The 27,518-nt window shown below is 36.8% G+C and overlaps 3 protein-coding genes and 1 long non-coding RNA gene across 5 annotated transcripts; 3 read left to right on the plus strand and 1 right to left on the minus strand.

Moving 5' to 3' along the window:
• Window positions 1–3,540: 3,540 nt before the first annotated feature.
• LOC122136326 (retinol dehydrogenase 8-like) lies at window positions 3,541–10,662 on the minus strand. Its single transcript, XM_042719189.1, has 7 exons — window positions 10,526–10,662; window positions 9,742–9,865; window positions 8,277–8,438; window positions 5,670–5,849; window positions 5,481–5,574; window positions 4,561–4,744; window positions 3,541–4,475 (listed from the first exon to the last, which is right to left on the minus strand). The coding sequence occupies exons 2-7, from the start codon at window positions 9,836–9,838 to the stop codon at window positions 4,260–4,262; spliced, it is 933 nt and encodes a 310-aa protein (XP_042575123.1). The 5' UTR covers window positions 9,839–9,865; window positions 10,526–10,662; the 3' UTR covers window positions 3,541–4,259.
• Window positions 10,663–11,519: 857 nt separating this feature from the next.
• Window positions 11,520–16,263, plus strand: LOC109092512 (shiftless antiviral inhibitor of ribosomal frameshifting protein homolog). The gene is made up of 10 exons (XM_042719193.1): window positions 11,520–11,689; window positions 11,979–12,120; window positions 12,347–12,396; window positions 12,653–12,691; window positions 12,832–12,885; window positions 12,980–13,021; window positions 13,134–13,289; window positions 13,386–13,489; window positions 13,621–13,778; window positions 14,813–16,263. The coding sequence occupies exons 1-10, from the start codon at window positions 11,663–11,665 to the stop codon at window positions 15,022–15,024; spliced, it is 984 nt and encodes a 327-aa protein (XP_042575127.1). The 5' UTR covers window positions 11,520–11,662; the 3' UTR covers window positions 15,025–16,263.
• Window positions 16,264–20,616: 4,353 nt separating this feature from the next.
• LOC109093255 lies at window positions 20,617–21,573 on the plus strand. Of its 2 annotated transcripts, none has more exons than XR_006154076.1 (3): window positions 20,617–20,760; window positions 20,839–21,002; window positions 21,306–21,573. It is a non-coding gene; the product is annotated as an uncharacterized LOC109093255 (long non-coding RNA). The 2 variants fall into 2 exon arrangements; XR_006154077.1 differs by lacking the exon at window positions 21,306–21,573 and adding an exon at window positions 21,102–21,118.
• A 1,391-nt stretch (window positions 21,574–22,964) lies between these two features.
• On the plus strand, window positions 22,965–27,225 carry LOC109093253 (nuclear receptor subfamily 5 group A member 2-like). The gene is made up of 7 exons (XM_042719202.1): window positions 22,965–23,176; window positions 23,720–23,835; window positions 23,948–24,089; window positions 24,682–25,433; window positions 26,318–26,437; window positions 26,719–26,866; window positions 26,947–27,225. Exons 1-7 carry the CDS (start codon window positions 23,077–23,079, stop codon window positions 27,192–27,194), a joined length of 1,626 nt encoding a protein of 541 aa, XP_042575136.1. The 5' UTR covers window positions 22,965–23,076; the 3' UTR covers window positions 27,195–27,225.
• Window positions 27,226–27,518: the final 293 nt, after the last annotated feature.

The raw sequence follows: 27,518 nt of genomic DNA on the forward strand, positions 1-27,518 counted from the left end.
TTTTTTTAAAAATAGATTGAGAGAAAAGTGAAATGTTGAAGGAAATTTCTTACTTTTTATTTATTGTCTTATGTTTTCCAAACTGCCTTGTGGGTGTTTTCACCCTCTTTCTGTCTCTGTTGTTTTTAGTGACCCCCATAACAACTGCCTTACTACTCCCAATATATTATGTGGGACTTTGTGAGATCTCCTCAGGTTCCATGTTACTACTGTTACAAGAGGAGCAACTCATGATTGCTTAGTTCACTTACCGCCCCAGTTTCATCAGCAGCAACTGATACAGTCAGAATTTATACACCAGGCTTTGGAGTGACATACACACACATAATGAGATTAGAATTTTTACAAATTTTAGTGATATTTATTTAGTCTAGCATTCAGAAACAGATTGGCACATGAAAACAGAGGTATATAGAGACCAATACAAGTGAAAATATTCTGATTTAAAATGATTTTATACGTTTTGTAAAAGTATTTGTATGAATGTAGAGGGGCATCTGTGAAGCACTTCAAGGGGAAAAGCTTGAGCGAGAGAGAACGACCCTGAAATCCTAGTTCAGCATTTATAACAACAGTGCATAAAAGCGCATCTCTAAAACAGGCCAGTGTTTAGAATGTTTTCAGTGTTGTATCAGTGGAAATGATTTCACTGAACATAGTTTCTTCAGTGACCTCACCGTCTTACATAGGCCTGAGCTGGCCAACACTCTACCCATTCCCTTTCAAAATCCCAGCCAGTCACTGCCTTATAGTCTTGCCTTGTGTAAATTTGTTTGCTATTTTTCCTTTTATAACCACAAGTTTGGAACAACAGTTACATTGATGTATTAAGCTGTGTTAATAGGCTGCTGCTCTGCATCACTTCTTCAGTGACACCCAACTTCTTTTCCGCAAACATTCCTGATCAGAGCTCACCAACCACTCGTGGAGCCGATGACCGCTGCAAAACTGATCTCACAGTGTTCCTGAGCCCTCACAAGCACTTCATTTCAATACTGAACAGCTGCAGCTGACACCTGACCACTAGAAAGTCTTCCTCTGGGGCTTTATGAAGCCAAGGCAGAGTGGTTGATTTATTTTAATGTAATTTGATCCCTCATGTCCAGCATTTCCATGTGGTCTAATCATATTCCAGCTCCTTTTGGTTTGGATAGCAAGCATATGTGTTGTGTGTTGGGTACATGGCTAACGGGGTTCTAATGGTCTGCTATTGCTCTGTTACTCCTCAGGGAGGTGTTATATAGCATGCAGTGTTGTCTGCATCTTTAGCAGTTCCCACCCCATCAGCCTAGACGATGACATCTGTCGTGTCTGGTCAGAAGGCGTGAGATGGGAAACGCTACCATGTAGTGATGCCCCTAGCTTTCTGTAACATATCCATATGTTCATCCCTCTTCTATATTCCCAACTTTAAGACCTGCATTTGATGATACGGACTGGTGTTTTCTTGCTATCGCCAAGAGGAACATGGCCATTTCACTAAACTATGGGACATAAACATTGCTTTCAGCCATACATTATTATTTTTTAAATAGTATTTGTGCTTAATCTGTACTGAGTGTAACTGTTAAATCTTCATGTACCACATTTCAAGGCTTGTGGTGGTTTTGGAGCACATTCTGGACCTCTTTGTTATCTTACATAAGTACTACTAAGCTTTGCTAACCCAGCGTGAGTCTTCCTTTAATTCACAACTTTTCACTTCTCATGATACAATTCTCCAGATATTTTTGAAATTCCAGTACCTTTCTGTAAATATGTTTCACCTTGTTTAGGTCTACTTGTTTATGAGAAGTCTTATGTTTCTAAAATGAATATGTACTAAAAAGAACAAAAAGTAAATGTACTTTTTATTAGCATTAAGGTGAGGATGTGACTGTGTATTGGTCTTGCATAACTAGAACAGCCATAGATATTTTCTATTGTCATTATTAATTTCCTATACTTGTTTAAAAGTAGTTTAAATCATTGTATATACACAGTTTTTCACAGTTTCTTTCTACAGACAAAGTTGTAAAATATTTTACTTCTAATAAAGCAGTAGAAACTACATTTCACTAATGTCTTATTCTTTGTCTCACCTCTGTTATATTTCTGTGCATTCTGAATCAAGTATTTTGGTTTAGGACACACAAACTGGGAAACTCTGGTACTCACTAAACACTTTTTGTCAAATATCAATCTAAAACATCTATTTAATGATGCGCATAATGAAAATAAACTCGCTTGGATACTCAGTGTTAATGATTAAACACCAACGGCCATTCGTGGTGGAGAGGCTTTCATATGGAGAATATCTGACATTGACAAAATCTGACATTAACTCTATTGGTATTCAGTGATATTGCAGCTTCTCCATGTAAAGTCATGAATACAAGAGTTGTTTGTTTCTGCACATGTGGGAAATTTCAAGCCTGTAGCTTATTTATATTGTTGCAAGGCAACCACATAATGTCACTAACCCACTCAATAATTGAGATTAATTTAAGCAAACAAATAAATAAAATGTTTGCCAGTGTTTTTTCGTTTTTGGTTTGTTTGTTGGTTTTTTGCAATTTATTTGTACATTGCTAAGCAACTAAAGTACCAGTTTACCAATAGAGCTCCAACAGTGCCAATTTGCTGAATCATTGGAATATTTTTTATTTTTTGAACCCAAACATCATAATATTCCCACACGGGAGAAGCCTTGCAGACTCTAAACACTAAAAATAAATGTTTTTCATATTTAATTTTAAAGGGCTTAGAAGTTTCATGTGTTAATCGCTTTTTTATTGCCAACCTGTGAACAGCTTATAGTGAAACCCATAGGAAAGAAAAATCAAAAGTGAGATCTCTTTAACATCTCAAATATTTCTCCTAGACAGAAATGAGGTTACTTTAAGATTGAATGGAGATTTTTGCTTGAGTCTTCTGCTTCTCAAACTTGTCTCCTGAGACAAAAACTCTAACATTCTCACAGTGGTCTCCTTTAAAGCTTTAAAAGAGATCTCAACAACATCGCACACTGTGCTCAGATATTTCTCTTAGTCTAAAGACTCTGGTGGTCTCACATTTTTCTCCTCCAAAGTTTCAAACCAGATCTCAAAAGCATTGCACACTGCGCTCAGATATTTCTCATGTGGATCTCTCACATTTGTCTCCTCAAAAGTTTAGAAGAGATCTCAACAACATTACACACTGTGCTCAGATATTTCTTCTAGACTCGAGAGCTCTCACATTTGTCTTCTCTAAATTTCAGAAGTGATCTGAATAATTTTACAATGTGCACCAAGTCAAAAGCCTCAATATAAGCTCAAACTTTTTTTCCATGTAATAATAATCAAATTAGTAAATTAATAATCAAGACATTTATGTGCCTTTCAGCAAAGAAAGCTCCAGGGTTACATTTTCTGTAGATCAGTTTTGATTAAGGCATCCGGTTTAAAGTTTAAAAAACGGTAAAGAGATCAGATTTTTCTTCCTTCTGGTTAGATTCAATGTCATTTATCTACACCATTTCAATCAAAGGCAATACATGGACTGTCATATTTGTTTTATGTTGACAGTGTTTTATTGCACAGTGATTTAACAGAGGAAACCATGACCTATATTTACATAAAATAAAATAAAATAAAATAACATATGGGAGACAAAAGTGGAAACACTGCAGGAGTGTCGAAGTCGTCATCGGATTGGTTGAATTCTACAGGATTTCCGGGAGATGTGTGTGTCGCGTTCTTTAACGTTCTGCCTGGAAACAAAGATGCCGTGGCTCCAAACTCCCTCACAAAAGAAAGCTGTGGTGTTTACAACTGCAATGACGAGCGCTTATCAGGATCAACTAAACACTGGAGTTTCAAAAGTATGTGAAATATTTAAAGTTCACAGCATAGAATCTTTAGTTGCTGGCTGCAGTTCACTTAATGGCCACCAGTGGAAGTTTTTCTGAAATTCTACTGTACATACAGCCCCTTCACTGTTAAAGACAATGACACCATGATAAGGGCACTAGAGCTGTTACACACTGCAATTTGCAAATAAACATTATGCATTTGATCATGATAACTATCTTAAGGTTAAAGTCAGAACAGTGCTTCAGGATCCAGACTTTACATTGGACATCAAGTACCGACCACAGTAGCAAAACTGTTGCTATACTAATTGTGGTTTGTTGCATTTTATTATTTGCATTGAGCACTAACCACTTTTTGGGCCATTAAACTGTCTCTAAGATGTTTTTTAATTGGTTTTCTACATAAAAATCTTCGGAGGCCTTTTTAGGCAGCACCTTGTCCCATTCTCCTGTGAAATATGCGTAGAATACTCAGAGTAGCATTGAGCATACGGTCATGCTGGAAGATCATTTTATAGAATGCATCTATAGGTAGTTGCCCTGTAGGGTCAGCATGCTTCATGGCAGTCAGTGGCATGTACAAACGATTGGTCTGATGACGAAATGGAGGGTTCTTGGACCCAATCAGCTGGAGAGTTTGCTATAAGAAATAAGAGACATTTTTCTGTCACTCAGTTGAACAGGGAGCCTCAATGAACAAAAGAACAGTCCATCCACACACTCACCTCTGCCACGTCCTCAGGTGTCTGCCCAACTGAGTTAAAAACTTTTTGTGAATATGGCAGGTAGATCTGACGGAAGATGCGAGCCGTTTCCTCATCAGTCTCAGACAGATCCATCTTCTCTGCCTCTTCATACACTTTCTTCTCAAACTCAGTTACAACTGGGCCTGGCTCCACTAACGTCATCCTGTGGGATTTGTATAAAATCCATACTTGCAATGCATGAATGTTTAGGCATCATTAACAAACTGTACATAGTTAATAGTTTCAAAAATACTGTACATAATTTAAAAAAAAGACAGGTATTTAGACACTTTGTGGTTGTCGCATATTCACCCTTGTGAAAAAAAAGTACACTATAGCATACTTTTAAAAAGAGTCATTATGAAAACAATATGCTTAAAAAATATACATAAATGTGAATTGAATGTAATGTTTTAGGAAACTTAAATGCACGACATTGCAATTTTTGTACAATTAAAATTTGAAACTTTACATGTAATCTCACTTAATACTCTAGTTAAATGTTTAATCAGTACTTTACATGTGCTTTAGTCTGTTAGTTTACACATCAAAATAAATGTAATTCTTCAAAGCATGATAAAAGACTTTAAAGTAATACTTTTAGTTAGACATTATTACAAAGTGTACATTTTAAGTGCACTAAAGTGTGTTAAGAAACATAGTCATGAAAGTGTATTCTTTTTAAGTACACTTAAGTGGCCTTTTATTTCATTAATATTATTTTACCTGCAAGTACAGTTCAAAAAAAAAAACACTTCAGATTTTAGACTAGAATGGAACATCCACTAAAAATCACTTTGGGACCAGCTGATTAAAAGTGAATTTGACCTCTGAGCATATTTAGTTAACCTAGCCCTTTTTATCAGTTTGCTAGAGAATTAGCTTTATTGTGTACTCACTTGACATTAAACTTCATAGCTTGCACAGCAAGACTCTCACAAAACCCCTCTACAGCAAATTTAGAGGCAGCATATACATCATTGAAAAGTAGTCCTGAAAAGAAAAAAATACATTTTTTAAAACCGTAATTGTATAATTCTTTCAGTTGAATGTGTACAGCTTATAATAAATGAGCTTTGTGGTATTACCCTGGATGCCCAGGACGCTGCTCATCACTACGATGTGTCCACTCTGACGCTGCTTCATGTCAGGCAGCAGTTCCTTCACCAGTCTCACCAGGCCAAAGAAGTTAGTGTTGAAGAGTTCCTGCATATCACTTACACTCTGACACTCCAAAGGACCAATCATACCCACACCGGCATTATTCACTACAAAACAGTGTGGTAGAGTCTAAATCGGGTGCCCAAAATTGGTCCTGGAGGGCCAGTGTCCTGCAGAGTTTAGCTCCAACTTGCCCCAGCACACCTGCCGGGAAGTTTCTAGTATGCCTAGTAAGTGCTTAATTAGCTGGTTCAGGTTTGTTTAATAGGGGTTAGAGTCAAACTGTGCAGGACACCGGCCCTCCAGGAGCGAGTTTGGGCACCCCTGGTCTAAACCAAACAGGATGTGGATGAACATTCTATAGCATTTTGAAGAGTTAAATCTAAAGGGATAGTTCAGACAAAAACAAAATTCTGTTATCAACCTGTATGATTTTCTTTTTTTCTGTGAAAAATAAAAAGATACATTTTTTGTCCATTCAGTGGATGTTAATGGAAATCAAAACTGTTTTGTTACCAACATTCTTCAAAATATCTTTTGAGTTTCGCAGAAGAAAAAGAAATCATATAGATTTGTAACAACATGAAGGGGAGTAAACAATGACAGAATTTTCAAATTGGGATGAACTATCCCTTTAAAACATAGGTTCAGTATCCTGCCACCATTAGCAGTGAGAAGGTTACACGTGTGAAAACAGAGATATTTAACATTAGAAAATTAAAGTCAGTGGCAAATCCACTAAATCCAGTTTATCCGATGAACTCTGTGTGGTAACACAAATGTGGAATAAAAACTTAAAAGATAAGCAGATACAGGTACATCTCAAAAAATTAGAATATCATGGAAAAGTTCTTTATTTTTTGTAATTTAATTCAAAAAAGCAAACTTTCTTATATTCTAGATTCATTGCACACAAACTGAAATATTTGAAGAGTTTTTTGTTTTAATTCTGATGGTTATGACTTATAGCTTAGGAAAATTAAAAATTCAGTATCTCAAAAAATTTAAATATTCCATTTTGAGCTTGATTAGTTTGATTGATTTTGAGTATAAATACTGGGTACCTCCTGGGCTAGTTTAGAACATGCAACCAGAATTATGGGAAAGACTACTGACTTGATAACTGTCCAGAAGACGATAATCGACACCCTCCACAAGGAGGGTAAGACACAGAAGCTCATTGCTGAAAGGGCTGGCTGTTCACAGAGTGCTGTATCGAAATATGTTCATAGAAAGTTGACTGGAAGGAAAAAGTGTGATAGTAAAAGGTGCACAAGCAACAGGGATGAACACACCCTAGGGAAAATTGACAGGAAAAGCCGAATCAAGAACTTGGGAGAGCTTCACAAGGAGTGGATTGAAGCCAGATTCAGTGCATCTAGAGTAACCAAGCTCAGACGTCTTCAGGAAATGAGCTACAGCTGTCACATTCCTAGAACTAAGCCACTCCTGAACCAGAAAAAATAAACTTCAAAAGCATCTCAGCTGGGGTAAGGAGAAAAGGAACTGGACTGTTGCTCAGTGGTCCACAGTCCTCTTTTCAGATGAAAGAAAATTTTGCATTTCATTTAGAATTCAAGGTCTGAGTCTGGAGGAAGACTGGAGAGGCACAGAATCCAAAGCTGCTTGAAGTCCAGTGTGAAGTTTCTGAAGTCAGTGATGATTTGGGTGCTGTGACGTCTGCTGGACAATTGTGGTCCATTGGGTTTTATCAAGTCCAATGTCAATGCAGCCATCTACCAGGAGATTTTGGAGAACTTTATGCTTCCATCTGCTGACAAGCTTTATGGAGATGCTGATTTCATTTTCCAGCAGGACTTTAGCACCTTCCCACAGTGCCAAAACCACTTCCAAGTGGTTTGCTGACCATGATATTACTGTGCTTGATTGGCCAGCCAACTCACCTGACCTGAACCTCTCAGAGAATCTACGGGGTATTGTGAAGAGGAAGATAAGTAACATCTGACAAACAATACAGAGGAGCTGAAGGCCGCTATCAAAGCAACCTGGGCTTCAGTAACACCTCAGCAGTGCCACAGGCTGATTGCCCTTATGCCACACCGCACTGAAGCAGTAATTTGTGCAAAAGGAGCCCCAAACCAAGTATTGAGTGCATAATTAAACCTACTTTGGAGATCTTGAACATTTCTTGATTGATCTTTGAGAAAATATTATAATTTTTTGAGATACTGAATTTTTAATTTTCCTAAGCTATAAGTCGTAACCATCAGAATTAAAACAAAAAGCTCTTGAAATATTTCAGTTTGTGTGCAATGAATCTAGAATATAAGAAAGTTAGCTTTTTTAAATAAATTACAAAAAATAAAGACCTTTTCCATGATATTCAATTTTTTTGAGAAGTACCTGTAACTGTTTTTGTTGAAAAGCTTTTAGTCAAGTCAAAAGACACTCAACTTTTAGTCATATCGCTATGAAGCCGCATTGCTCAGGAACTAAGATGGAGCTAAGGAACTAAGACTAACCCTAACCTAATGAAGGAAATATTTGTTGGAAAAGGAAACTCTCAGTGTCACCTAACACATCCACTCGTCGATCTGACAAGCTGTTGACACACTCTCTGATGGAGTCCTCACAGGTGGCATCCAGCTGTCGGATCTCCAGGGATCTGTTGAGGGTTTCTCCAGCTGCTTTCTCCAGAGCTTCTCTCCTATCCAGGTCCCTCATAGTAGCCACAACTAACTCAAGCACAATCATCAGTAAGACTTAAAATAACATTAAAAACATTTTTATGTCATACCTGATTATTAGCTAATGTACATTCTGTAAGTTCTCAGAATATTGTTCCATCTCTAATGGATAACTACACAGGAACAAATGAGTAATACAACATTAAAATTCTAGTAGCTATTATTAATTTTAAAAACAAACTCCGATTTACGAATTAGTAAGTAATAGCACTCAGATGAATGTGTTAGTTCACTGTAAGCTAATCTGTAACTACAATTTTTTTCATACCTCCTAAAGAACTACTAAGAAATTACATATAGTTTTATAATTAATTAAAATACTGTAGAATGCATCATTCTGAAGTTAAAAAATCATGTCAAACCCGCTAGTGAAAATAGGACTCCCTGGTGATGACTGAAATCAGTGTAAGCTTTTGAGGTTTTTGTAAGATTTTAGCTAGTTTATCCTTCAGATTAGGCAACACCCGAGTCATTACTAGTGGGTTACCTTCATTCTTACAGTGAGTATTAATGAAAACCCGATCTCATTTCTTCTAACCATTCATAATGATTAGGCAAGGCAAGTTTATTTATATAGCACATTTCATACACATGGTAATTCAAAGTGCTTTACATAATAGGAAGTAAAACAATCATAAAAAAAAATCACAACAATGAAACAAGGAGAGGAGATTAGGAGAGATATCTGAAACAAAAAAGATATACATAGAACCATATCTTTCCATGAGGTATGTTAAACAAATCATTTCATAGCTTCCTTTTTTTTAAAGCATTTGGTGTATGGCTGATAAAATGTTCCAGTAGTCTCCATGATATAATCTTAAGGTGCAAAAAAACTGCAATTAAATATCAATTTCTTTCAAATTATAAGAATACAGATAAAATGTACTAATTATTAACATATTATTATTTATTGATTATGTAAGTGGTTAAATGTTAAAGTAGATGATAAAATCAAAATTAAAATCAAAATAATCTGACATGTGTTATAATTACTGATTAGTTTCACATTAATTATGAAACTGTATGTAGCCTCTTGGAGGCATGAAAAAAATGATATACTAATAGAGAACTACCACATGTTACTAATGCATTAATCACAGTTTCATGTTAATTAATAGTAGTTACTGCAATGTAAATATTGCATTACTAGTCCTTTTCATTATGCTTTAGTTCCTGTGTTAGTTATTCATTTTTGAAGGAACAGTTTTCGAAAGTGTTCCTTTGTAATGTTCTGAAATTATATATATATATAAGATTATAAGAGCATTTTACATTCATATCTTCTTACCTTTGAAGCGCCTTAATTCATCTTTTGCAAGACGGACAGCCACCGCCAAACCAATTCCAGAGGAGCATCCTGTCACCAAAACTTTTCGTGTCCCCATAACTTTTATTCAACGATAATTCTTAATCTGAAATCACAATAAAATCATTAAACCTTAGTAACACTATATTTGTCAAAGCTATGGCCAGTTCTCTGTTCAGAATCTCAACCGTGTTAATTGACCATCTTCTTTTGGTAATATGTTATATGCCAATCTCAGTTTTACACATGTGGAAATATATTACAACACATAGCCTATGTAAATATGATTAATAACAGCAACAATGCCAAGAAGGCTACATTTGCAAGCTCTACAAAATGCAAAGTCAGTAACTACACTGTAAGAAGATCGCTGAATTTAAGTGTCACATTTTCGTGCTAGGTGAACATTTAACGGGACAAATAAATGCACAGAGAACGCTGAAAGGTTTCTGGACTACAGATTAAAACTTAATCAGATTTTCTCAGCACGGGAGCGCGCCTCATGTGCGCGTCTTAACTGGTCAGTTGCAATGTACTAAAACTGCGTTAAATTTCACATCTAAAACCGCAAGACGTTTCATAAAGGTCGTCCCGTTATAATAGGGAGCATTAGAAATGACATGAATGACAGCTGCACTGCGTTAAAAACAAAACATGAGATACAAAAGCATATAATGTTAAGCCTAAAACTAAACCTCTTTCAAGCGTTCTGGGACATGCACTTACTGAAAGCAACTAAACCGTACGTTCTGCAGCGTGTACAGACCTGTGTCCTGTTGACAGACCTCGATCTTATCATCCATAAACTCCTTTCAGCCGGAACGCGTGAGTTCTGCACGAGAGCGGCGCCGGCACTGTGAAAACAAATCATGCTGCAGAGGTTGCGTTTGCGTTTGCGTTCAGAGAACCCTGGGATTTGAAGTCATTGATTGTATTATAATTATAATTATAACAACAACAACAACAACAACACTATATTAAAATTTGTTTATTTTTTTTGTTATTGTTTTTTTTATTATTATTATTTTTATTTTTTTTATTATAATTACCTATATAATTATACAAAATATAATTATATATATAAAAATATATTAAATTGTATATTTATAAAGAGGTTTAATATCTTGCTGATACTTGACGGTTGAAATTATATAGTTTAAATGTTACTGGGAAGCCGTTTATTGAAAATTACATTTGGAAAGCATATGAAAAGAAAATTATTTCAGCTACTATAAAAAGAAAATGCGTATTCTGAAATGTTTTTGTTTTTTAGTCATGAACAAATTGGTGTTTGTGAACGAATCTTGTCTAAATCGTTCTTAACCATTACATCAGCTGGAGGCGGGCATATGGGGCATGTTTGTTTATCATGTGAGTCAACCAGGGGTCAGTTGCATGAACTACTGTCTTAATAACTAGTTTGACTAATTAGCAGTTAACCAAGTGGTAATCAGTCTTACTTTTCAGATTCAAATTAGACCAATATATACCATTGTATGTAATTGAATTAAAAAAGTTATGACCAGCCTTGAAGAAAAAAATGGATGACTAACTTTTAAGGCTAGTCTAAGTAGTTTATGCAACTGATGCCCGTACAGAATCAAAATTACGTAACGACGTTCTACTGAAACACGTAATTGATTTAATGAATTACCGAACAATCCGGATTGATTCTTTTTAGTGAACCGATTCTGGAGATTCGAATTCGTCGATGAATCCAAATCCTCACTACAAATTTGCATGAACAGTATTGTGGCGAACTCTAGTGGTCATGATATATTATTTTTCCGATCAAACTGAAAGTGATATCACGCTGACATACTGAAAACGCTTAAGGAAACGGCTCCACTGTATAGTATATATTGTTTTCACAGGTACTAAAACAACACCGAACGACAGAGAGATGAGCCGAATGCATGAAGAAGTGGAGGTATAGTGTTTGTGATTCGTATAAACATACAGTTAAATGGCGTATGATATTTTATTGGAGACGATATGACACGCTATTAAAGGAAGTATACTGCAGTAACTTCCTCAACAGTAATAGTGCATATTGTACGTAGTTAAAAGCGGATTGATGTTTACATGCATTAAAAGAATCAACTTAGTATTCATTTTAAGGGCCACACACGAGTCTTACTAAGTTTTATACTACGTGGTTGTTCTGTCAAATGAAGAGAAATAAAAGTAAATGTGTTTTTTGCTCTCTCTTGACTTAGTTGGAGAAAAGTGTCAGGCGACTGAGAGAGAGGTTTCATGGACTTGTTGAAATTGACAAGGCTGTATTGCTCATGCGACGCTATGGAAACAACCATCGTATGGTTGCAATGTGTGTCGCCCTGATGGCAGATAATGAGAGGGGTAAAGTGCAAACCTTTTCTCCTGTGAACTTTCATAAGTCTATTATTTGCCGTTACTCACTCTACTATTTATGCATTTTCCATTTCTTTCTTTTATATATATATATATATATATATATATATATATATATATATATATATATATATATATATATATATTTAATATGTGCTTTTTGTGTGTTTGTATCTACTGCACATCTTATTTATTTGTGTTTTTTCGTATGTAGAGATGGACGAGGAAGACATGTCAGCTTTGAATAATGACCCTGTAGCTAAGGTGACTTTATTCAACTTATGTAAATTAATGGAAATAACTTGTAGGTTTATTTTGTAGCAAAAAAATCATTGGGACATGTAAGGCACATTTAAAATATATATAAAATGACATTGCAGCAGATTACAAAATAACAGGGATTTAGCATTTGAAAAAAGGCATTTGTTATCTAATGCAATGAAATATAATTAAGTGCCCATTACTGGGGTCACTGTATATCTGTGTGTTACTCATTAACACATTTTCTGCACTCATATAGAACGTGGTTATGAAACTCAAAGCTGATGAAAAACAACAGGTAACATCCCAACCATCCGCTAACAACCTGTAAACGTGATTTGTTATGTTACATGATTTCTGAAAATGAAAGTTCCAGATACTGCCATTTACTTTACAGTTTTTAGTTGTATAATGGTGATAGTCATCAAACATTTATAGGAAGAAAAACCTGCAAAGTCATCTGGATCCAGTGGTGCCAGTCAACCAGCACAAGTAAGGAGTTTCCATATACGGGTGTGAATTTACAGGATAAATAAAGCATCATGTTACACTGTAGTCTTATTGCATCACTCCTGTCCCACTTCAGGCAGCGGCCAAGAAAAAACCCAATGATGACACTGATATAGCGGTTAGTTGCTTTGCAATGTTTACTCGAACAATCAATTATGCCAAGGTTAATACTGAAGAACTGTATGTGTACTGTAAGCAGTGTGAACTAACATGCACAGACCTGCTTGCAGGAGCTCAGGGCGCGTCTACGAGTTCTGCCATTAACAGAGGAGAACAAACGAATGTTTGACCAGGCTCAGGCAAACCAGATCCCTTCTGTCATTCATCAGTTTGCCTGCGAGTCATGTGACAGGGACTGGTGGCGACGTGTGCCTCAGAGGAAAAGGGTATGACATCTGACCACACCCTACAAGCTCAAATCACATTCACTCAGTGCTTTCCCCATGTTGAGCATTCATCTGCGTGCACTTGGCTTGTTATAGGTGTCACGTTGTCATCGCTGCAAAAAGAAGTATGACCCTGTGCCAGCCAACAAGATGTGGGGTATAGCAGAGTTTAACTGTCCAAACTGCTTACGGACCTTCAAGTAAGACATTAACTTTTTTTTGTATGCTGTACTGTATATTGCTGTTCTTCAGTTTTAAATGACAGCCATGGCATTGTTTTGTTCTTCTGCATAATGAGGAGTTTTGTATTAACGTCTTGTGTTTCTGTTAGGGGCTTTGGTCGAATGGATGGACGTTCCCCTTGTTATGGCTGTCGCTCAGCCATTTTCCCCTCAAAGATTCTACCACCCAGGAAGAGAAGCATGATGCCTGGGCCTAGAAGAAGAAATCAGCACAGCTGTCTCGCTGAAGACTGTTATAATCGAATGGGTAATTTGATGCTTTTTGACACAATGAACTCTAGAGGTCTTGCTCAATCTCAAGGTGTCACAGTAGGCTTTAATTATATACCTTCAGACCACCCAAATCAATCAATAAAGGTAATGTTAAAATATATTAACTTACTGCAACACTGCAAACCACTACAATCTTTGTATTGAGCCATAAGATCAAGATGTGATGTCTAGATCCTCTAATGTGTGACTACAATTTGTTAACACAATTTTCTTTGAAAGCCAACAACATGTAATCTAAAGTTGCTCTGCTTTAAATATGCTGCGCTTCTAAGAGGACTGTGCAAGTTATTAGTAAATAATAGGCAAATAATCATTTAGGCACTGTGTTAGCACAGTAACATAATGGTAGTTAACATTTTACATTCAAAATTTTACATAAATAATAGCAAATAGACTTGAAAACGAGCTCTAGGAGGGTTCTGCATTCAGGTCCCATTCTGGTATGGATCACTATTCTGATGGATATAATCGAGTCCCTTTATTTTTTTTTACCCAGTAAACATCCAGCATCATTGGGAAATACAGTGGGGTGTAAAAGTCTGAGACACTAGTGTAAATGCTTCTGTTTTTAAATTTTCTCATTTAAAACAACAATTTCATTACAAATTATATTAGAGGTATAGTCTACCCAAAAATGGAAATTTGTGGAAAACTTATTCACCTTCAGGCCATCCAAGATGTATATGAGTTTGTTTCTGCATCGGAACAGATTTGGAGAAATGTAGCATTACATCACTTGCTCTCTAACGGATCCTCTGCAGTGAATGGGTGCCGTCAGAGTTTAGAGTCCAAACAGCTGATAAACACATTACACTAATCCACAAGTAATCCAAATCTTGAATTCCATATTTTGGAATTCTGCAAACACAGATGTTCTCAGATTTCTGGACCCCACTGTGTGTTTCAGTACAGAAGCAAAAACAGGCTGTGAATGCTATTTCATGTCGATTTAACATTTTTAAAGCAGAACTGCATGAATATAAACATCTGCATGTTTGTCTTACCTAGAGCCCCATGTACCTGGTACCGAATGCGTTCACCCACATAGCAGACAGAAGAACAGGAAGCCACGTGTGGTTTACCCCAGCCCCGCTCACATCAGCAGCGGATCCACTGTCAACACCTGTCTGAGTCAGGGCAGTCTGATAGAAAGCATCAATGAGCTCATTCTAGATGACATTGAAGAAGAGTCTGATGAAGATTCTGACAGCAGCACCTGAGGCAGCAGCAAACATCGCTTCAGCTGTTGCATTGAATGAAACGTGTTTTCATTTTTGATCTAATTTCAAATAATTCACTCAAAGTAACAAATGTATGGAAGCCTAAGCAGCCTGAATGAAATATGTAATGCACTGCAAGCTGTATGAACACAGTGCAAAACACACCAAACAAAGAATCCAGATAAGAAATGATTATCCATTGAATTATGGATCAATTAGTGCACACCCTGAGTGTGTATGAGAGAGTGAGCATTTGTGGTTCTCAGCCATACAAAAGATTACTGAAGAGATATGAAACTATAATGCTGTCAACAAACCTGGAAATACTTAATAGTTGGAATGACTCAACCAAGCATTCAGCAGCACTGTGATATGAGGTTTATTACAACGCTGATGTGAAAAGACAAGTCCAGATTTTGTTTTTAATGTCCCTCATTCCCTACGCTTGGTAAATCCTTTCCTTATTCTCTGAATTATGTTATATTGTTGGTTAGTACGTTTATTTGCATATTTAAATTATATTTCCCCCTCACATGATCACATATTGGTTATTTTTGTCATTTTTATGGTCTTATCAATGGATTCATAAGCCACACACAAATAATAATCTGTAACACTTTGCAATAAGGGTTCATTTGATGCCAATAGTTATTTATCTTAGTGACGATTAATCTCAGTATTTATACAGGTTTAAATTCAGAAGTTCTATCTGTTAGCATTACTTAATGCACTGTGATCTAAAATATTAAAATGAACATTTTATTAACATTAACATTAGCAAAGGATTGTAAATGATCATTGTTACTTAATGTTAGTTAATGTGTAACTAAAGTTAACAAAGAAGACCTTATTGTAAAGTGTTTCTTAGTCTTCAAATTACATGACACCAAAGAAGAGTGTTCCAACTATTCAGTTTTTCAACTTTAAAATGTCCTAGTTGTTGTTTTCCTATTTGTTGCTTTACATTTCTATATAAACCTCCTTTTTGTCTGAGATAATACTTCACACACAGCATAGACAAGTACTTAAGAAAAAAATGCAGACCATTCCTAATGAATAAACAGACAGCCTTACAAAACAAGCTGTCATACACACATATGGTGAACAAATGGTGAACTCTAATATTTCCCAAATGAAAACTTCAGGAACATGTGCAGAGGAAATTATGCCCAAAGACCAACAATGTGTTAAACCTTCTATTAATGTGTCAAAATAAAAATGATCTGGAATAAACAAGGATTTGAGCGCAGATTAATTTGTCTTTGGAATTATATCAGAATTTTAATTCATATTGTCTTCACATAATTACACTGACAAATAATAATCATATCAGATGTCGAGAGAACTTTTTGATATGATGAACTCTACAATGCATGAAACAAGACACCCAGCTACACCCAATACTTGTAAAACCATTACAAAACCCTAAACAAAAGAAGACAAATAATCATCCTTCAACAACTAAACCTCTGTATATAGCCTGAATGAAACATGAAAAACTAAGAGATCTATACATGACCAATAAAGGAAAACACACAATTCTAGGTTTTTGCTTTAGCCAGAGAACACAGTAAAGTTAGAGTTTGTAAAGGTAAAAAGATTATGGCTGAAATTTGACCCTCCAACACAGAACTAAAGTTCAAGACACTAAATTTTTGGGTACACTATAATCACAACAAACTATGTGTCCATAAATAATTCTTGATTAAAAAAAAAATACTATCATGATAAATTGGATGTCCATGAAGAGAAAAGCAAAACGGCTAAATATTTGCATTTATTGAACTCTATGGGCCAACAACAGTCAATTTATCAAAGTTGCAGTTGGTCACCTAAAAAATATTCCTCTTCCAAGCAATTTTGACATTTAGCCTACTTAAACCATCTGGACAACTGTCAAGCTGTGGTCAGTCTGTGATCAAAGGTTATGTTTGCTTATTTTACATAAATTTAATGTCACTGACAGCCTGACCATATTGATCTAATGTCTGACATAAAAATACAGTTTGGCTTTATGTTACAACCTATGTAGACCCCCATCTAGCCTTAAAAGACACCTTTTTTTCCAAGTACATGATCACAAATGACCCACTCCATTAAAAAGCTGAGCTGCCATTAAATGTGCTGTACATATGATAATCAAATAAGAAAAAAAAAAAAAAAAATAATCAAAATCAAAGACCTTCCCTAGTGGATGAGATAACTTCTCTTACTTAACATGCTTACATGACTACAGGGTTGGGGCGTGTCTTGTAGGAGGGAACAGATTTCATAACATTCCATGTATAAATAACAGCTTGCAGGCACACTTTCTCTCTGCACAGCCTCAAACTACAACATGTAAGTTCTGAAACTTTTGACCTATCTAAATCTACCTATCTATCTATCTATCTATCTATCTATCTATCTATCTATCTATCTATCTATCTATCTATCTATGAGGTGAGATTCAAGATGTACATAAAGAAACTGAATACATAAAAAGACAAGTTCAAACAAATCAACTTGGGGCCAGACTCACCTCATAATCTAAACCTCAAAATCTTATATATATATATATATATATATATATATATATATATATATATGTATATATATGTATGTATGTATGTATATATATATATATATATATATATATATATATATATATAATTTGAATTTGAATTTGCACGTACAATTAAAGGGCTACTCCAACCCAAAATGAAAATTTTGTCATTAAGCACTTACCCCCATGTTGTTCCAAACCTGTAAAAGCTCTGTTCGTCTTTGGAACACAATTTAAGATATTTTGGATGAAAACAGGCTTGAGACTGTCACATAGACTGCCAAATAAATAAAAGTGTCAAGGTCCATAAAAGGTATGAAAGTCATCTTCAGAATACTCCATCTGCCATCAATCTGGGTTATATGAAGTGACGGGAACACTTTTTGTAAGCTAAGAAAACAAAAATAACGACTTTATTCAATTATTCCTTTGTCAGTGGTCTCCTCTGTGTCTCTCCATATCACCGTATGCTGTGTATGCTCTTCTGTATCATCCACGCCATAAGGAAGCACTGTTTCTACATGTATTTAGCTTAGATTTGAAAGAAAACAGGGCATCCTTGTGGCGCAGATGATACAGAAGAGCATACGCAGTATACTGTGATATGGAGAGACAGCACATACAATGTAATTAACATCAAAATAAATTCACAAGAGCAATTATATTGTTTACACGTTTATTTACATTAAAGGCAAAATAACTGAAATAATAAGAGGACAAGTATAGATCTGGAACTTCTTTAAGTCTGTCTAAATATCATTTAATAATTGCAATGTCTTCTGGTCCATACCAAGGTGTGCTAGACACTGATTAATAATGTAACATAAAAATACTACGTTTATATATTTTGCTATTGTATTGTGGAGTGACACTTTCATAAACCTATACCCCTCTGATTATATAATAGTAAATATTACAATAACATAGCACAACAACAGTGATCAGCAATAATGATAAGCCTAATACACACAATAAAAATAATGAGGTCATATAGCTCATAACACAGTCTCGAAGGTAAGAAGTTGATTATTCTTCACCTGAAATGTCTGTCTTTTCATCCTGAAATGCGAGGCAAATGTTGGATCACAATAATTAGGAACCACAGTTTCCACAAATCCCTTCACTCGACTGGGATGTTCTCTTTTATTCTGGATGGCAAGGGCAGTGACTGTAACATCGAGCATATTTTGCAGTAATAAACACGTATTTATACCAATTTCATCAGGCTCTGACAATTCTTCAAAAAGAATGGCCTTCTCAGCTGCCATAGTTACAACTCTTGCATCATCAGAACAGGGTGTTCAACGCACCATGTTTCAGTTAAAAAATATGTTTATTTTTAAAAATTTTTTTGGGGCTTTTTGCAGCCCAGGTTAACAGAATACGGAAGTCTGTTGTGCATAACCCCTATTACAAAACAATTAATTTAACTTTTTTCCTGCCTAGTAGTGATCGTCTCTTACACTTCCGCTTTTGTGATTTGTGTATATAGTGCATATTTGGGGTAACAATGCAATACATAATATCATAGTATTATTATTAATAATATGACAATATCTGTAGTCAGTATTGGTTAAATGGGAGGGGGAAATCCTGCCCATACCCAGCTATGGAAAAATGATAAAAGCACTGATGTTCATTTCATTTACTGAAGAGGTATTCAGGAACTAAATAAATTACTGAACAAGTTACTGCAAAATAATAATAATTCTATTAATTAATCAGTTAATTCTCAACAAACAAATCTTTCATGGGTGTTGGTTGGTCATCTTTCTTCTGGCTTCAGTCCCTTTATGCTTCTTCGGCTGCACAGGCACAGATTGTTGTCACAGCTAGTAAAGCACAAAAATTAGCATTCCCTTTCAGTCGGTCACTTCAATGTTTTGTCGAAGTCCAACACTAGGGGTCACACTTGGGACCCCAGACACCTCTGACATCATTGAGAAAAGGCCGATGAAATTGTTGAGAAAAATTTTGGATGTCATTTTTTTTAGATGCATTCACCTCTCAGTCTCCTCGTCACTGAATATATGACACAAGCAGTGTTTCTCCCTTGCCCATTCACAGATAAGTGTAGTGAGAGTACCCCTGGGTGCTTCAACAGTGATTTTTTCACTTTTCTGCCATAACACGATATACCGGTTCCTCCATTTTCACCACCCTTGACGACAGTCCAGCAAAGGGATATATGGAGGTCCCCCGATGGAGAGCCCAATTGCGGTGCATTTTGCGCACAAAACACAGTCACCTGGAGGGGGGCATCCGAGACTCCCATCCAGAGCATCTAAGTTACCTCGTCATCCAGATTTTTATATCAATAATATATGCATTCCGTTAGTTTTGCGAATTGGTATGTTTCATCAGGCTGCAAAGAAATATAGAGCTGAGTGTCATCAGTTTAACAGTGGAAGTTAACACTATGTTCCCTGATGATATATCCCAAGGGTAACATGTTAAGCATAAAAATTAATGGCCCTAGTATTGAGCCCTGTTGTACTCTGTACTGCACTTGTGATTGAAGCATGATTTTAACCGTGCCAATGCAATTCCACAAATGCCGCTGACAGAGAAAGCAGTACTAAAAATGTGGCAAGCAGTGCAGGTGACAATAACAGGAGAAGAGGCCATGACTCACCATTATAGCTGAATGATTCTGACCACACAGCGAGAGAGAGAAAAGTAACCGTAGGCGTGAATGATGAGCTAACAGAATGCTAATGGCACTGCATTAGGTTTAATTTAAAATTGAACAATGTCAAATTAGTTTGATAGCTAATATCAGAAATATGGTGAGAATTAAGTAATATTTTAGCAGTTTAAACATCAGAGAGTGATAGAAAGATAGAGATTCCAACAGAAAAACAAAGCTACACAGAGCTACAATGGCAAACCACTCATCACAGCAGACGGGAACCCGGAACAACATGAAAAACAAATGTATAATACATATAATTTAAAGTACAACAAATGGTACTAGTAGTACCATACAAATATCACATATCAAGTTTTGTGAGATTTATCCTTACAATCAAATTGTAACCCTTATCTTCTAGGTGCTAAGATTGACATGACTGCTCCAGTGATCATTAAAGTCAATGATAGCGCGAGCATGTGGCAGTCATCAGTCTATGTTTTCAGCTTCCGCCTGCCCTCCAACTTCCAGGCAATCCACCCAAACTACCAATCCATCTGTAAGTCTCATTGATATTTTCTGTGCTTTCTATTGGATTGAGAGAGGTTTTTTTACCCTTGTTAATTCAATTTTGCAGGTATACTTTACAAACACTCCAGGTATGAAAGTATATGTCAAAAGCTACGGGGGCTGGATGATGTCAGCTGTGGCCATATCGCAGGCTCAGAGTCTGAAGACATCACTGGACAATGTACAGGCTACACATGAGACCGAGTACTACTATAATGTCGGCTATAACAGGTGCACTTAACTTTCAGATGATACATCCTTTTTGCCAATAACATTCTTTAACTTCTGTAATTCTTAGGTTTTTTTATTGTGTGTGTGTGTGTGTTTCAGCCCAATGAAGATTATGAATAGGCACAATGAGGCATGGTATATTGTTGAGGGTGAGCCTGTGTGTCCTAAGATGGAATAATTTTGCTGAGATGTCTTTTAAAGGTAAATGATTCATTTAAATAAGAAAATTAATTCTTATTATAATTAATAGTATAACTTTTTTCCAACGTCTAAGTAGACATTTATTTGTAATTTCTTTTTCAGATCCACAGAGAACATCACTGCATTATTCCTGTACTGGCTAAATTGCTATACATCTTTTTTCTAATGAGTATAGGATATATACATTTCACTGTAGGATATTATACTATAAGCACATATACTGTAAAAGGGTTGGGTTTGGTTAAGCAGAAAACAAACAACAAAAAAAGGGGGGGAATTGTCAAAAAAAGTATGGTATTTGGTGTATAACCATTTGTTATAAGCAGCTGTGATGAAAATAAAATAAAAACTGTAATAATCGTGTGTGTGTGTGTAAAAACTATATAAATGTTGAAATATCTTTTTATTATTTAGACATTATTAGGACATATAGAGTGAAAACTGAAATTGATATCAGTTAGCTTGCATTACAAGCTATTTCCTCTTACTTTTTGGATCTATGAGTTTTTTTTTCTCCTGTCATTCTATATAAATATATATAGAATGATGCATTTTTATGCTAACTTTCTCTTATTCACATTAGTACGCAGAGACAACTATAATTAGGTAATTTATGCTTATTTTCTCATATATCAAAAAAGTGCTGAATTGATAAAAAAAAAAAACTGATTGGTAACAAAAGTAACAAAAAACAGATCTTAAATATTCGGAAGAAAAAAATACAGTTAAATGATCTTATATGAACGACCTAACCCATATGCCTTAGCTTTTAAATACTATCAACAGGGTAAAAATGTGCATTATAGTGCCACCTATAGTGCCATGTCAAACACGAGTTGTGGGTGGGATCTTGGTTTGGGATCTTCCTTCCAGGCTTGGTATCTACACTTCAGAATTTTACAGACTAAGAAAAAAAAAAAAAAAAAAGAATGATGACCATGCAGCTTGTTTGGGTCCTTAGTGAACAAAGTTTTTCTATATTTTAAATGTCATTTTTGCTCAACAATGTATAGTAAGAAGAATGATTCCACATTTCACATTTTTCAGTATAGACAGTGAATAAGTAAAAAATCATCATCAACCACCTGTTTGTATTAAAAAGAACGGCTTTTGATGTTGCACACATTTTGGTTTCATTAGGAGTCAAAACAATACCTCATTTAATTTGACACAATGTGTCTTTGTCATTACTCGGGTTAATCTATCACCCTTGAACTGTTTTATGGCCTTTGACGTCAGACTCCACATCACTCTACTTACCTGCTCCCTTCATCATAACTAGACTCCCTGCTCTGTAATTGATTCCAAAGGTGCTGGAACCTCACTTATTGATAAAAGCTATATTAGTTAGCAAAATACAATATTTATTATGTGTGTTGATGCACACATTTGAGCAACAAAGTAATTGGATTTAAATGTACAGAAATATGGAAGAATAGAAAGAGGGAGGACTGTAATGTAAATGTATGTTCTGCTTCTTGGAGTTTACTGAACACTGGGGAATCACATTGGATTGGTCTGATCAAAACTAGTTATAAAAGTCTAATTTGGTAGATTCGTGAATGGATGCCAATTAATTTTTCAGCATCTTTTTGGTGTTTATTTTCTTATGATGAGTGCCACCCTCCATATATGCTGCTTCTGCAATGCTCATGCACCTTGGATGAATGAGGTCTTGCTTGTTGGGAAGGTGTGACAGACTCAGGTTTATTACCCTCAGCATCGAGCAAAGTCCGACTGAGGGCCTTTACACGGCACCATCTGTGAGGCAGCCTGCGTCTGTTTTCCTCCCTGTCCTGCTCTGAGTCCTGGAGGCCAGTACAGTTATGAATGACAGCTTACAGTTACCCATGGCACCCCTCTCCTATGGACAATGAACATCTCAGACTACCCCCTGGATCACCTCCAGCCCACGGCCCACCACTCTGCCGAGTACATACAGGACCTTGCGTCACAAGAGGCGCCATCAACATGTAAGTAGAGCTTCAGATCTGAGACACTTTAATGGTTTTAGCAACAGCATTAATTGCTAATATAATAAATTTGGCGGTAGTAAACTTTTAGTCACTGACTAATTCAATTTTCCATAAGAATTAATCAGATTGTTGAGGTATACTGAAAATCTTGTTATATGACTTGATTGTGCTGAACAGTTCAGTCATGTTTAGTACACATACTGAAGACCTGATCATTTAAGAAAATATTTATGATTTCATTCAATAGACAATTGCTTCAGCAAATCTTAAAAAAAAAAAAAAACATTTAGTCAGAATATTTTCAGAAGTCAGTGTATTTATCTTTTGTCTTTTGACTGCTGGAAATGTCAAACTATAAGAATTATGCAAGCCCTATATCTCGATGTTTAATCAATCGAGTGATAAGAGACTAAGCCTATTTGAGATATAATAGACTGCTCTGACGATTTATCAGAAAGACTAGTCACAGAATGGTTTAAACATACACCCCTCTCCTAGACAGGTGACAAGTAACAATTGAATGAATTTGATATCCCATAGCTCAGGAGTTAAAGCCAGACCCAGACAGTAAGGCAACTCAAGAAGAGGGCTGTCCTGTGTGTGGTGACAAGGTGTCAGGGTATCACTATGGTCTACTCACCTGTGAGAGCTGTAAGGTAAGTGTACCCCCAAGCAGACAGTAACAAGAACACATTAGTAGCTTTCATTTAAAAAATAAAATCCACACCCTGATTCTTCTTAAACACTAAAGACAAATATTCTCACCAGGGCTTTTTTAAGCGCTCTGTACAGAACAACAAGCGCTATTCGTGTGCAGACGCACAGTGCTGCCCCATGGACCCAGCCCAGAGGAAACGATGCCCTTTCTGCCGCTTTCAGAAATGTCTAGCTGTTGGCATGAAGAAAGAAGGTATGCCTGCAAACTCAAACAATGAGTCCATGATCATTAAGTTTGGTAGACATTCTTTCAGTTCTTTAGAATAATGTGGTTATTGTCTCTGAGATATGGAAAGATATTCACAGTTAGCTATCCATGATATCTTTGATCCTGTTTCCACTTATCTTTGAAACCATAAACCATTGCAATAGCAATCTTTGATGACCCAGTAAGGCGAAAAATGTAATGTGCACACACGCAAAAAAAAAAAAAAGGTCAATTACACAACTTTAATAGTTAAGAATCTGTATGAAATGTCAGTATTTTCTTACAGTTTTTTAAAAGTGTTAGTTTGATCATTTAGAGCAATGCTTCTCAAACCTATCCTGGAGATCCCCACTACTGCACATTTTGGATGAGCCCCTTACCTTACTCATCCACTTCTGGTCTTGGAGTCTCTAAAGAGCTGAAGGTGTGTTTGATTAAGAAAAGTTCAGAAATGTTTAATGTTGGTGTGCCTCCAGGAACTGGGTTGAGAAACAATAATTTAGAACTGTGAGAATTTATCATGCTCTTTTGAACATCACAATGTTGGTTTAGTTAATTGTAAAATTACTTGTCACAGCTGTACGTGCAGACAGAATGAGGGGTGGCCGAAACAAGTTTGGACCTCTATACCGACGGGACAGGAAACTGAAACAGCAAAGGGGGACCTATCACCAGACGAACACTGCCCCCTATAGGATCAAAATTGAAGGACCACAAGCACTGGTACCTGCTGTGCCTCACGATTTTCATGTCCTCAACCCCTCCCCTGCTTCTCTTGGCTCTGACCATTACCACCCACCTCAGCCCTTTCATCCCAGCATGAGCCAGTCCGAGATTTCCATGCTGTTGGACTGCACCATGCCCAGAGACCGGACACTGTCTGATCCATCCCTACCTTTCCATACACTGTGCTATCAAGGCTTCCACGGATACCCTTCTGAGAAAAGAGAGCTCCCCTTTAGCTACAGCTCTGCTTCTGTGACTTCCCCTGCTCCAATTTCTCCTACTGTTCACTCCACTCCTGCACCTACACCCACTGCTACACTCACACCAACCTCAACTCCAAGTTCCACCCCAACTACAGCACAGAACTTGACACCCAGTTCAACGCCAACCCCTAGTTCATGCTTCCTAAACGAGCTCCTACAGGCTGAGCCAGATGAGAAGCAGCTCTGCATGCGGGTGTTAGCAAGCCTCCAAAAAGAACAGGCCTGCCGAGGAAAACATGACCGCCTCAACACCTTCAGCATCATGTGCAAAATGGCTGACCAGACTTTGTTTGGGCTGGTGGAGTGGGCAAGAAACAGCACACTGTTCAAGGAGCTTAAGGTAGAAGAGTTTGCACATGATCGTACATACATGGATGCATTGTGTTAAGTGTTAGTGTAATCTTCAATATCAATGCTGAAAAGACCAGTATCAATGTGTCTGCTGCTCTGAGCTAGTCACCATGATCCATCCATGCAATTCCTGGATCACCATCTTTTTGTTGGTCTTGCAACATCATTGCTTTCAAAAGAACAAACCCTACCCTTAACCCCAAACCTAACCATACTATAACCCCTGTAAAATCACAGGGAAAATGGTCGATAAGAATGGTGTATGTCTCTAATACCAACCCTAGTCTAATTCTAACTCTACCTATTTGCACATCCCTAAAATTTGATTGTTAGGAATTTGTTCCAGAGACGTGTTCTATTTGGCAAAATCTTGGTTATTGTACCAGCCTAGTTCAAGATGGTTAGTGCTGGTCAGATCCAGGTCTAAGTAGTGGAGCACCATGGTCATACTGTCCACTAGCAAAACTTGCAGGTGAAGGTTGCAAACTAGTAACAAGACATCTCCCTGTTTTAGAAGCCTGGTGGGGACACCAGCATCCCATGCTTTGGCCTAGGGTCCAGAACAACATGCATGCTTATATTATCAGCAGGGATAGGGTTAACATTTGTAGTACTTTCAAGTACCAATTGCCTAGGTCAGTGCTTCTCAACTCTGGCCCTCGAGGTCCAGTTTAACACCAACCCTAATCAAACACAAATGAACACGCTTATTGAGGTCTTGAGGATTACTAGAAAGTTACTGACAGGTGAGTTTGATTAAGGTTGGTGGTAAGCTCTGCAGAAAAGTGGACCTCAAGAGCCAGAGTTGAGAACCCCGGTATAGGTTTTCCAAGTGGCTACTGCTATATAAATAGAGTACCTGATCTCTTGCAGGTGGAGGGTCAAATGGTGTTACTGCAGAGCTGCTGGAGTGAGCTTCTTGTCCTGGATCACTTATGTAGGCAGGTGGCTTATGGGAGAGATGGCAGCATCTGTCTGATTACTGGACAGCAGGTAAGAACACCTCTATCACTAAGCAAGTGTTTCCCTACTCTGTTCCTGGAGGCACACCAACAGGTCACATTTTGGATATCTCCCATATCTGACCCATCTGTTTTAGTCTCTACTAATATGCTGATTAGTTGAATCAGGTGATACGAATTTGGAAGAGTTGGAAAATTTGTACTATTGGTGTGCCTCCAGAAACGGGGCTGGGAAACTTTGCATTTCGCCATAGTTACAGTTTAGTGACTGTTAGTCTTTGCATTTTTTTTGATTTACCTCTATTGTACCAGATTGAGGTATCAACCATCCTCAGTCAGGCTGGAGCAACTCTTAGTAGTTTGGTGTCCAGAAGCCAGGACCTTGTCTCCAAGCTTAGGTCACTACAGCTAGACAGAGAGGAGTTTGTGTGTCTCAAATATCTGGTTCTCTTCAATCCAGGTGGGTTTCATTTCCTTTTTAAATGTTTAATCTTAATGATTCCTGTTGGACCGGAGTTGTAAGGGTCATGTGTTTTGCAGACGTTAAATCAGTACAGGATCAAAGACAGGTAGAACAAACTCAAGAGCGTGTAAACAGGGCCTTGATGGACCACACTATGCAAACCCACCCAGGTCACTCTGACAAGTTTGGACAACTGCTGCTCCGTCTACCAGAAGTGCGCAGCATCAGTCTACAGGTGGAGGAATACCTGTATCAGCGCCACCTGCTGGGAGATCTGCCATGCAACTCATTGCTGACTGAAATGCTTCATGCTAAGCACACATGAGACACAATCAAAATAAAGCTTGTTATTGGAATTGCTTTCATATATTTGACCTCTGGTATCTAATAATTTTGAGCTTTGAACAAGTCCAGTTGTCTTCATTGGCTGGCTGTACTAGTTAAAAACAGAACAAACAAACAATAGGAACAAAAGCTAGTTTCAGGTATTATGAGATGGGATGTAAAGCACGTCCACATATATTCTTTTTACTACTCAACTTAGTTATGGATCACGTCCAGTCAAAAATGCAAGCGTTCAAACATTGTTATTTGTATAAAAACATGACTGTAATCTCTATTTCACAGACACAGAGGCTCGTAAAGAGTC

The sequence above is a fragment of the Cyprinus carpio genome, chromosome A3, assembly GCF_018340385.1.
Source record: "Cyprinus carpio isolate SPL01 chromosome A3, ASM1834038v1, whole genome shotgun sequence".
In the NCBI taxonomy this organism is placed as follows: Eukaryota; Metazoa; Chordata; class Actinopteri; order Cypriniformes; family Cyprinidae; genus Cyprinus; species Cyprinus carpio.

Excerpts from the sequence above, each read along its gene's own strand:
- LOC109093253 (XM_042719202.1), top strand. The coding sequence starts at position 23,077 with ATGAACATCTCAGACTACCCCCTGGATCACCTCCAGCCCACGGCCCAC. Across the intron at positions 23,177-23,719 it reads ACAAGAGGCGCCATCAACAT|CTCAGGAGTTAAAGCCAGAC; the intron begins GTAAGTAGAGCT and ends GATATCCCATAG. Across the intron at positions 25,434-26,317 it reads CACTGTTCAAGGAGCTTAAG|GTGGAGGGTCAAATGGTGTT; the intron begins GTAGAAGAGTTT and ends GATCTCTTGCAG.
- LOC122136326 (XM_042719189.1), bottom strand. The coding sequence starts at position 9,838 with ATGGGGACACGAAAAGTTTTGGTGACAGGATGCTCCTCTGGAATTGGT. Across the intron at positions 5,850-8,276 it reads TCGACGAGTGGATGTGTTAG|TGAATAATGCCGGTGTGGGT; the intron begins GTGACACTGAGA and ends ACTGTTTTGTAG. Across the intron at positions 4,745-5,480 it reads GCTATGAAGTTTAATGTCAA|GATGACGTTAGTGGAGCCAG; the intron begins GTGAGTACACAA and ends CAAATCCCACAG.
- LOC109092512 (XM_042719193.1), top strand. The coding sequence starts at position 11,663 with ATGAGCCGAATGCATGAAGAAGTGGAG. Across the intron at positions 13,022-13,133 it reads ATGATGACACTGATATAGCG|GAGCTCAGGGCGCGTCTACG; the intron begins GTTAGTTGCTTT and ends ACCTGCTTGCAG. Across the intron at positions 13,779-14,812 it reads AGACTGTTATAATCGAATGG|AGCCCCATGTACCTGGTACC; the intron begins GTAATTTGATGC and ends TGTCTTACCTAG.